Source organism: Aptenodytes patagonicus, chromosome 7, assembly GCF_965638725.1.
Source record: "Aptenodytes patagonicus chromosome 7, bAptPat1.pri.cur, whole genome shotgun sequence".
Lineage (NCBI taxonomy): Eukaryota > Metazoa > Chordata > Aves > Sphenisciformes > Spheniscidae > Aptenodytes > Aptenodytes patagonicus.
The window spans coordinates 5,928,879-5,939,909 of record NC_134955.1 but is presented as its reverse complement, the minus strand read 5'-3'; the positions used below and the strand labels follow the sequence as shown (position 1 = coordinate 5,939,909).

The window sequence follows — 11,031 nt, the reverse complement described above, 5'->3', positions numbered from 1 at the left end:
TTAAACAACCTCAAACTAAGTGATTTTACCAAAAGGTTATCCCTAAAACTTCAGCAGTAAAAACATAAGCCTTGAAAACCCTCAGTGATAACCTGTAAGTCCTTTTTTATAGAACAAAAAATTGTTACCATATTTCCTGCTACTTCTCAATAAATAACTTTCTGACTGCCTTATGCAGGCGCTTCTAAAGAACTGAAGTTTTGCTTGAACCACTCACCTTTTCAGTTTCATGTCTTATCAGCTCATACTACCAGACAGCTGCGCTCTTTCCCTATGCACAGTTCTGTCCAAGCGTGCTTCAATCTTCCTCTAAACCTTTTAGATGCCGCAAAGTGTATTCTAGCTGCACTCAGGGATTGTCATCTGATGGATCAAACAGGGGACTGCAACCAGCTGAGAACCCCCCAGTTCTAACCTGAAGCTTGACAAACACTAATCACTTAATCCACATAACCATAAAACAATAGCATCTTGATACTTTAAACATAATAAAAAAAATAATGCTTTCATTACAAAGCAGAAAGTTAAATTGTAACACACTACACCATGCAGCAGCAAAGCTGCAGCACCTCTGCTGCAGCTCCTACGACAACACAACGCAGCCCAGCTGCTCTGCTAGAGCTTTTGCACACTCCTGCAGGCAGTCAGCCTCAGCAGCCAGGGATGGGTGGCAGGTGAGCCTCCTTCTGCTCCCCCTTCCACGAGCCTAATTAATCTCCCACGATGACACCGAGACTTTTGATGTCCGGCTCAGAAAGCTCAGGACCACGTTGTGGCTTGTGTAAAGTACTCAGTTCAGCAACGCAATAATCCTCTCTGATGGCTAATTATAGCTGCAGGGAACAAACACAAGAACTTAAATTACTACTTTACAATAATGTAGGACATCATGGACTCGTGAAATAAATCACAGGACAAGAACATTGGTGCAGAAAGATATACCTCGTTCAAAGTCACAAAGGCAGGAAAGAAGCTGGGCAGATGTTGCATTGTTTATGAAGAATGCGTATTATACTCTTCACGTAATCCTTGGGTATGGATGTATGCACCAACACTCAAATTCAGGAAATGCTGTTGAATAGGGTAATGCTGGAGTCTACTATAAATAACTAGAAGAGAAGGTGGCAAAATTTTAAGAAAGAGAAATAGCGGAAGAGCCAGAAAAGAGGAAAAGACTTTTGGAAAACTCAGTATCAGTAAACAGAGGAAACCGATGAAGGCCAGCAAGGACAGAAATTCTTGCATGGCAGTTCCTGGCAGTAAGCCACAGCAAACCATTTCAAAGAGGACAAAAGACTGAACGTGAAATAAAGCATTAATCCATCTGAAACCAGGAGCTTTCTAAATGACATGACCATTTAAAAATATTAAAATAGGAAAAAAAATCACGTACAACTCAGGATGAACATAAATGATTAGCAAAGAAACGTGAACAATGTTTTCCTTGCCTACACATGCAAGTCAAAAAGGCCGAAAGCGGCTGGATGAGACGGACAGATATCCTGCCTCGGCACAAGGAAGGGGCTGCACAGGTCCATGCCGTCCCCACCCAGCCCTGGGGTTCTCGTAACACGCCTTCACACGCGCATCTGCTGTTCTTCAGGAAAAAGCAGCGCACGCAGGTCCTTTCGGCACCTGCAGATGAGTTGGCTGCAAGCTCAGACCGTACGAGAGCGCGCTTGCGGGTTTGGCAATAGGCGAATCAGCACTAGCTTTCAAAAGAACCTTTGAGACCACCACCGCCGCCGCCACCAGCACCGCGTTACAGCTTCAAACACGGAGGGTGAGGCCTGCCGTGAGAGCCCCCCTCCCGCCGTGAGGGGGGGGGGGGGGGGCTCTGGATGCAGGATGGATCTGCATCATCCATCTCTGCTGGATGCAGCACCAGCATCCCCAGCGTCCTGCCACCAGCAGCTGCACCCGCTGTGGGGTCGCACCGCCAGCCCCCGCGCAGCGCCGGCGGATGGCAGCACCGGATCGGGGAATGGAAACGCTACGTTGAAGCGTACTTCCAGCAGGCTCCGAATCCCTGCATCGGGTTTACCGGAGCGAGTTGCAAATTAATTAGACTACTGTCCCTTTTGCCCTAACAGACTGAATTTAATTTAGTTTAATTGCCGGGGGGGGGGGGGGGGGGGCGGAAACGAGCGCGGGCCCGCCAGAGCCGCCTCCCCCGCGGGCCGCCGGCCCCTCCACCGCGCCAGCCCCCGCCCCGGCCCCGGCGGCCCTCGGCCGGCCATGCCCGCCCCCCGGGGCGCGGCGGGGCGCCCCTCCCGGCCCCATGACGGGGCGGGCCCTGCCGGAGCGCGGCGCCGGGCGGAGGCCGCGGGCGGGGCTGCTGCCGCCGCCGCGGGCGGGGCCGCCTCCGCCGCCTCCTCCTCCTCCCCAACCGCCGCCTCCCCAAAGGTCGCCGGCCCTGCCGGCGGTGGGGCCCGCCATGGGGTTGTGCCTGCCCTGCATGGGGGGCGCCGTCAAGGACGTGGTGGAGACGCCTGACCCGGTGAGTGCGGGACCGGGGCGGCCCCCGCGCCGGGGGCGGCTTTCCTCCCTCCCTCCCTCCCTCCGTCCGCCCGGTTGTTTGTAAGCGGGCAGTGACGCCCAGCGGCACCGGGACGGGGGAAGAGCGCGGGGAGCACCGGCCCTCCCCGCCGGGGCGGGGTGGGGGGGGAACGGGCCGCCTTCCTTAAAATGGAGGCCGGGCCGCAGAGCCGGGGCCTCCCTGCGCCGCCGCCGGGGCTCCGCGGCAGCCCTCGGGGACAGGCCTCACGGCCGCCGCAGTGCCCCGGGAGGGGCGCCCGAGGCGGCGGCTGTGCTGGGGAGACTCGTCCTTCGGCGCCCGGCCTCGGGAGGGGGGAGCTGCCGGGGAGAGGTCGCCCGGGGCAGCCCGCGGCCTGGCGCCCCGCGGCCTCCCTGTGTTCCGTCCCACGTCTCACTGGTGGGCACTTGTATGGAGGCTGGGGGCTTTGCGCCATAATCGAGGCCAAGATGACTCTCATTTTAACCAGAAACGGGAAAAACTCTGCTTTTCTCTCTAGTGCACAGCGATGCTCGCTTCTAACTAATCTCCATAGGATGACATTTCTCCTACGGGGGTGGGAACCCATCTCCATGTCTTTGTACCCCTCACCTGAGGATTTTGAGGGGGAGAAGAAAAGGAGCCCATTCGGCCTGGAAGAGTGAGCTTTCCCCTTTTCACACTCCAAAAGGGCATTTCGCATACTGCATGCCTTCTCATTCCAGTCTGAATTTTTTGGAGTGAAGGCGTGATGCAGACAGCTGAACACAGATTTCTGGTGGGGGTTGACTGTAGGTCTGTCAGCAGCCGCTCTTCTAGCGTGTTAGTCACTAAAAACACTTTGTTCTTGCAGACTGGCAATGGAGGGAAGGATGATGCTAATTGACTTAAGGTTGGCATTTGGTGGCAGTTTGCGTTACAGATTTGGGTCATATTTAAAAATTAAGACTTTAAAAAGAATGTACAGACTGTATTGGAATAGAATTTCACTGTCTTTCACATTTTATTTAGGAAATAAAAAGAAGACAGCTAGCAGAAGCTGCTGAAAAGAGGCAGATGGAGGTAACGTCTGATAAAATGCCGTTTATTCAAAATACATTTTGGTAACTGGTTTATGGGGAAAATAGCTAGGGTTTCTGGGGGAACACTGGATGTCATGCCTGGATTTTGGGAATTATGATTAAACATTTTCATAGTATTAATGTTTTACCTTTATACCACTTTTTTATATATATATTTATAGTAGAATTTCATAGCTAGATAGGTACTCAAAGACCATTACAAGATAACTGAGCTTGTTTGCATGAGAGAAGTTTTGCAGTAGTTAAAAAAACAACCTAAGAATTGAAGAGCAAGTTTGTCATTTTTTTTTCCCCCCATTATAAGACTTGTAAACAAGAGATTGAGAAATATTTCGAGCCAGAGTTGTCAAACAGTTGTTGTGGGGGCAATTTCAAGTGGTACTGCACTTGGACTTCTCTTGCAAATGCAGGTTATGGGCACTTGCAAGTTCAGTTTATCAACGTGGCAACAGTTGAGCACATTTCTCGGCTGAAATTCCAGCAAAGTAGTAGTATTAACTTACTCTTCTATCTTTTTAAGGTTGCTAAGCTTTAACTACTTAAATATCCTTAGTCAGGAGAGGTAGGATGCAAATGTTCTAGCAGAATGTAGAACTAGCCAGCCTGTTTCTTCCTTTCTGTACTTCTCAAAAAAGGCTTATAACAAACACCATACAACATCTACAGTAAGTAAAACGTGTATCTTAGAGATCACAGCTGAACTATGAAGAGAGAGGAATGTGGCGATTGTATGAGTGTTAGTGACTTTATATATTGAATTACAAATCGACCATTATTGATGAGGACCACGTTGATCTGGTTTTAAGGGAGTTTGGTGAATAATTGGAGCAACAGCTGAGTGATGCTTCAGAGTCCTTCTTTAAAAACTCTTTTGATTTTGTGTCAGACTACATACTAAAAGCAATCCACATGTAATCTTAAATCTCAAAGGGCTTTTAAACAAAACTGTAGGAAATATACTTTTGAGAAGTGTGTGAAAGGGGAACGTCCCCATCTAGCTCTTAAGTTGCTAAAAAGCTTTCCTGGGAGGAAGGAGAAATGAAGCAACTTGTTATGGATGGCTCTGAAGTTCTGTTGTAGCCGTTAAGGTGCTAAAAAAACCCATAACTATCGCTCTCTGTTACTTTTTGTTTTCTTAAAAGAGAAAGAGCTAAAACATCTACCAGGATTTTTCAACTATCTTTGAGAGCATTTTAGCCTCTGACTGTTGAGCAATGGAGATGTCTTGTGAGTAGCCTAATTCAGTTTCCCCCTCACAAGGGACAAGGGAATAGATCAGATGTCCTTCTCTGCTTGGTGTTTTCCAGTACATGCTTCTTAACTGCTCATTATTCAGCCTGAAGCCGTGTGAGGTGTTCTTCCTTTTGGGGTGCTGTAGAGACAGTCTGGGTACCTAACTCACTTGGAAGGCCAGTTGCCTAAAAGCTAGAAATCACAGGGTCTAAGTAAGTTAGCATTTCTTGGTAAGATTTGCCTTAGTAGCCTATTGAGAAATGTGCTTGTCATCAGGGCCTTGAATTTCAGGTGAGAGCATTGCTGTTTTCCCTTGGTAGATTTTTAACATCTTTTGCGTAGCTTATGCTGTAGTATCATAACTCTAAACTTAGCTAAGAATCAGTTTTTTAAAGCATTTTCTTTCTAGGTTTACAGTGTTAACTGTTTATCTGTAGTTCTGATACTCCTACCATCTAGTCTAGGGGCTCATTAGCAGGCAGTTGACAACAGGTTTCTCATTTGTGTACTACTGCTTTCCACACATCCTATGAAGTTTGAAGGGTAGACTGTCACACAGGTTATTTCTCACAGATCACAGTTTAGAACTTGGATTTCTTACAGCCTAGGCTAGCACTACTAACATGACCTTTTTTTCCCTCCCCTGCGCGTAAAGTTCCCATCGATTTCTGTAGTTGCTATACAGAGCTTGTGACTTTGTCTGCTTATTGAGTGTTAGAATAGAAGCTGTCATTATGATTTCCGTCATCTGTATTCTATCTCTAGGTAGCCTTTTGATAAAAAGAAATGGAAGAAGTGAACAGATGATGAAACGGCTAAAGTTCTTGGAAATTCTGTCTGCCCGAATTGTCTCTTCCTGGTTAATTCTGTTTGTGAGGGCAAGAATAGGCCCTGACACTGGAAAAACCACAGACTAAAAATTTATGGGACTTCTGGGAAGGGAAGTTCTGGTTCTGCATCTTAGGATGCAAAGCAGGTACATGTAATTGCATTAAATATGTTCACCTGGATGTAATAACAATATGAAACAAAAACACATCCCTATGGGACCAAGAGCTCACGGTATGAAGAAGTATCCTGAAAGGTCTGGGTTTATGTAGTAGTAGCATTACTTAATGTTTTAGTCTTTTCACGCAAACTGGGGTTCACAAAATGCTGTTGTCAAGACTTGCAGTTTGATTTCTACCCAAAAAAATAGCTAAGTGGTCTTACCCAAATGTGTGTTCTCCCAGGCTTCCTCTCGAGGTATTAAGAACACTTACTCTGTAGAGCAAAAGAAAAAGAAACAGGAAGAAATAGAAAAAAGAATCGCAGCTTCAGGTTCTGGAGGAGAAGGAGGACTGAGGGTAAGATCAAAAAGTAAACAACATGATGCAACTGTTCTTATGTTTACTGAGAAAATCCTGTTTTGTTGTCATCTACAAGATTGCTTCAATAAATTGAAGCAAAACCAAGAGGAAGGGAAATGGAATAGAAATGGAAGCATGTGGCATTATCACACGGTGTTCTCAATGAGACTGCATTCCTGGGACACAGACAGCAAGGATGGCAGAGAGCTTTTCCCTTCCACACGCCCCCTGCTTCTTCCCCAGTTTCTGCACCTACGATGCACCAGTCTTACAGTACTCTCAGCACTGGGGACCTCCTCACTGAGCTGACCTGTACTCAGTGTCCCTTTTCAGTACCGGTTGAGATGGTCTCTCTTCCCTCAGAGTTTATATAAAATGTTTGAACTAAGTAGGGTAATGGCTTTGGGTTTCATCTCTCTCCCTCTCTTTACAAAAAACCCCATACAGTGTTGGCATAGATACTGATGAACTTGACTGCTGCTACTACTACTTTTCTAATGTAAACTTTGTCTCAGAAGGCCAGACAGAGATGTAATTAAGAATTAGAATCTCTCCAAGGCGGTAGATGCATCTGGTTATTGAAACGCAGGCTTCGTAAGCCTTCATCTCTTTCCCTCGTTGCTATATATGACTCGGGGGGCAGGAGTTTCTTTAAGCTGCTGCTGGTGGGCTGAACGTTCCTCACTTGCTGGATATAAAAGGTGTTGTTACAGGGAGTTTATTGTCTTTAAACAACCTTGTGTGTTTTTTTTTCTTTCCCCTATCTTCATACAAACCTGTGGTGCATTTTGTTGTTTTTGTCTTTAGTGGCAGGTTGGATAAAGAGGTATGACTTCTGAAGAGAAGATTGATGTTTACTGCCAATAACTTGCCAGTTTCTGCAGCCGAGTGGCACTTACTCATCATGTGGCTTTTGCTGTTTGCATATGAAGACTCAGCAGTATTTTGCCATTGTGGGAGGACAGATGTGGAAACATACACTAAGAAACTTAAGAACTAACTCTGAACACTAAGTTTTGGCCAAATTTGTTTGTGTGTTTGTTTTATGTGCATGTTTTATTGCTTCCCTGTCAAGGGAGTGAGATGGGTTTTCTCACATGCAAGTGGCCTCCTTACCTGTAGTCAGTCAGTACGTGTATGCTGTCTGGTCAGTTGATGTATGTATGTCTACGTATGACTGGCTTAGGCACAGCTCAGGTGCCCATGTGTTGTTTTTGATGCTTATTTCAAGCTCTACAATTAAACTTTTCTCTAAGTCCTTGTGTAGAAAGTCATTCATAAATACATATATATTTGAATATGTGGGTGGCAGCATTTCTCTTCAGTTTCCTAATGACTTTTGAACTGCTGTGGGATTTAGTGCCTTTTTCAAAAAAAGCAAGCAGACTCATGGTGGGTCCTTACAAATGGAAGCATTGTGTGACACTAGTTTAAAAAAAATAGAAACCTTTATACACCCTGTATACTTATAGCAAGAAAGCTGTTTTATTACGAGTCTAGTAATTGTTCTCCTCATTTGCTGATGTGGATTTCTTTTGAGTCTGTAAGTATTTATAATGAATACTGGAAGTTAAACATTAAATTAAAAACGCTGGTTTTAGCTGTTCTCCTTTATTACCACAAGAGGGCAATGCTGCACTTCTCAGGATTTTGAAAAACAAGAAGCAAAAGACTTGCTATGTCATCTCATGGATGGTTCGTTTCCTAAAGTTTCTGTACTATCTAGGTGGGTTTGTTACAGCACAGTAGCATTTGCCACATGCCCAAAGCTCTGTCACTTTTCTTCTGTGTTCAGCAACGTCTGTAATCCCTTCCCCCAAAGTGAAGCTGCCTTTGATTATTTAGAGCTACCTAAACTGTGGTGTTACAACTAGGCTTTCAAACTAGCAGCCTCGAGCCACTGCTGTGATAGATGAGGGATGTTTGTTGCAGCACGATCAACACTGAGAATCTAGCTCTTGTTTTCCCCAGAGAGCATTATGCTTGGCCTCAGTATGTTACTGTCCCCATTTCCGACTTAGTGTAGGCTCTAGAGGCTTTTTTTTTTTTTTAAACTAAGTATTTCTTCTTTTACCTCCTCCTGTAGTGTCTCATGCTGTCTTAGGAGCCCCCTCCTGAGACAATGAGTTTCCTGGCTTAGCCTTCAGAATTAAGTTGAGAAGGGAGACTTTTCAATATTAATATAATGGTGTTTGAGCTAAAAGGCTCTGTCCTTGGCAGATGAATACCTTCAGTTTCCTTTGATTGCTGGCAATTGCTCTCTTCAGTGTATTAATTGGTTGTAGCGAATTTTAAGTCTAATGAAAATGCACTGAAATACAATAAAACATATTAAACATAAATTTGAAATGTGAATTTCAGTCCAGTGTCTGTCCCAGGGGGTGTCCTACAAAGACACTTAAGCAGCACTTAACGCTTGGTTGGTCACTTGGGGTATTTCAGACTTAATACATTCTTCTTTTCACTCTCAGTCATGCTGCTCCCCCAAAAGCATAAGGGGAGGGAATAACCGTCAGCCTATTTTCATTCAAGCCCCTGCTGTATGAAAGGGCTAGCACACTGACCGAACAGGAGTCTGTGCCTGCAGTAAAATGAAGACTTTCATTTAAAACCATTGAAATAACCTAGTGAAACAAATCACAGTTCCCGGGTCACCCGTTGATGTTTCGATGCTGTCGAACTTGGAGGAATTTCCAGTGTGAAGCAGTCATACTGCTGCGCCGTGATACGCTGCGCTGCCCATCCTTGCTAGGCGGCCCAAGGCAAGCCTCTTCTGCTCTGCTCCGGGTGCTGTCACCAGTCAAGGTGCTCTGCGTTTGAGTAAAAGACTACCACCCTGTCTGAACACCCACACTGCCCGTCATCCCGCTCTTAGTCCTGCGAAGACAGTTAGCTTGCCTGTGGCTCTCCGCCTGGCAGCTTTTCTGGAAGGTAGGAGTAAAGGTCTGAACCATCTCAGATCAAGTGGACCTTGCATTTAAGAGGTGATTCTCGCAATTCAGAATTACCATAGAAGAAAATACTGCTCTTCTCTCTCTCCATCCTTTAAGTAAAAAACAGGTATGTCTGTGCTTCTTAAGAGTCCTCATTTCAAACGTCAAATTTATTCTTACAGCTAAGAAACACTTCAGAAGATTTGGAGGTGCGTAGTTCTATATTACAAATTGCTGCTTGATAAAGCTGTTTTTAAAGATGTTTGTATACCAGAGCCATCTAACTGTTCAGATGGCCAGTCTGAACTGAATCTGGGAAATTATTTGGGTAAATAAAACCACCTCTTGTTGGTTTAAGTTTTTGGCAACACTAATTTCAGTTGAGAATGAAAGCAGAAAATACTGCAGTTCAGTAGCGTACAGCTGATAGCTGCCTGAAGCGCACCATTAAGTGGTAAGGCTGAGAGCTACGCAGGTTAGAGCTGCTCTAACCTTGTAGAAATAGACGCCTCCCCTCTCTTTCTTACCACTTAGTGCTGCACTAAGTAACTATGAAACATAATAGGAATTTTGTCATTATTTTCCCCAATCCTAGATGTTTACTTCACCTTAGAGGCTGTTAACCTACATGAATGGATGTATTTTATCTAGATGGTTGACATTTTGTTTGCTTTACAGCAGTGCGACTATACCTTTTTTCTCCATCTTCTGAAAGCATTTTCTTGCAGATCACTTGAAAAACTCCTGGCAGTCAAAGATGAATGCTCGTAAGCTGAAAAGGCTGATTCTCAGCGACTGCAATAGCATAATCTTTGTTGCAGTAACAGAAAATGAAGCCATCTGCTACTGCATATTGTTAAAATACACAGATTATGCCAGTGTTTGGGGCAGAACTCCCTGAGGTTTGGGAGGACACAGAAACTGCGTCTCCATAAGGGTGGGTAGCACCACTGTGGGCCCTTAGGAAAACAGATGACTTCAGCATGCGGATTTGGCACAGTGACAGACTAAATCACTGGGACACAGCTCATCAGGCACAAGCGGTGCCAGCAGCTGGACTGGGATGGAAAAACCTCTCCAGCCCCATAAACGTTCTCGTGATCCCACGTGTCTGTTTCACCTCACTTTAGATCCCTAACGTACCACAGGCTAAGAAGGTAGGAGACACAGAGCAAAGAAAAAGCACTCTACCTCCTTCCCTGTCAGGTACTGTGTATCGGCAGCCAATGAGGCAGTACAAAACCTAAGCCCAAAAAGAACCAAACCCTTGGAAGCGTCTCTAGCAGATGCTTCTGTAACACTGCGGTGTGGCAAACAGCTCATCTCCCTGATCTAAAATGAACACATATAATGAATTCAGTGTTGGGTCTGAAGTTACAAGAAACTTGCTGTACCTTCCCACACACGTACATTGACACCTCCTTATTTCACTCATCCCCACCAACAGCCCTTGAACTAGCTTCCATAGATTTTACATATCCTCTCTAAATTGCTGTTGGAAAAAAGGTGGTAATCCAAAGGAAGGAGCAATTACCACTATAATAAAGATGAGAAAAGAAACACATCCTCAGTCAGTTATGTAAATAATCCTGCTTAGAAAAAAACTCCAGGTAATATACGAACAGCAAGGTGACAGAAGGTACCTCCTGTAATGAGCAATAACATGTTACAGTTACATTTCCAAACTAATTCTGAATTGCTTCCAGTATGGTGATGCTTATTTGACATTATACAATTGTGCTGGTTTTGGCTGGGACAGAGTTAATTTTCTTCACAGCAGCTGGTATGGGGCTGTGTTTTGGATTTGTGCTCAAAACAGTGTTGACAACACAGGGGTGTTTTGGTTACTGCTGAGCAGTGCTGACACAGAGTCAAGGCCTTTTCTGCTTCTCACCCCACCCCACCAGCGAGCAGGCTGG

General features: G+C 45.4%; 1 protein-coding gene across 1 annotated transcript; it reads left to right on the top strand.

The window, feature by feature from the left end:
• The first annotated feature begins 2,281 nt into the window (after nucleotides 1–2,281).
• SVIP (small VCP interacting protein) lies at nucleotides 2,282–7,437 on the top strand. The gene is made up of 4 exons (XM_076343843.1): nucleotides 2,282–2,500; nucleotides 3,527–3,577; nucleotides 6,063–6,176; nucleotides 6,987–7,437. Exons 1-4 carry the CDS (start codon nucleotides 2,282–2,284, stop codon nucleotides 6,999–7,001), a joined length of 399 nt encoding a protein of 132 aa, XP_076199958.1. The 3' UTR covers nucleotides 7,002–7,437.
• Nucleotides 7,438–11,031: the final 3,594 nt, after the last annotated feature.

Bases quoted from the DNA above. Each gene is read 5' to 3' on its own strand.
- SVIP (XM_076343843.1), top strand. From the start codon at position 2,282: ATGACGGGGCGGGCCCTGCCGGAGCGCGGCGCCGGGCGGAGGCCGCGG. The intron at 2,501-3,526 runs GTGAGTGCGGGA...CATTTTATTTAG, and splicing joins TGGTGGAGACGCCTGACCCG to GAAATAAAAAGAAGACAGCT. The intron at 3,578-6,062 runs GTAACGTCTGAT...GTGTTCTCCCAG, and splicing joins CTGAAAAGAGGCAGATGGAG to GCTTCCTCTCGAGGTATTAA.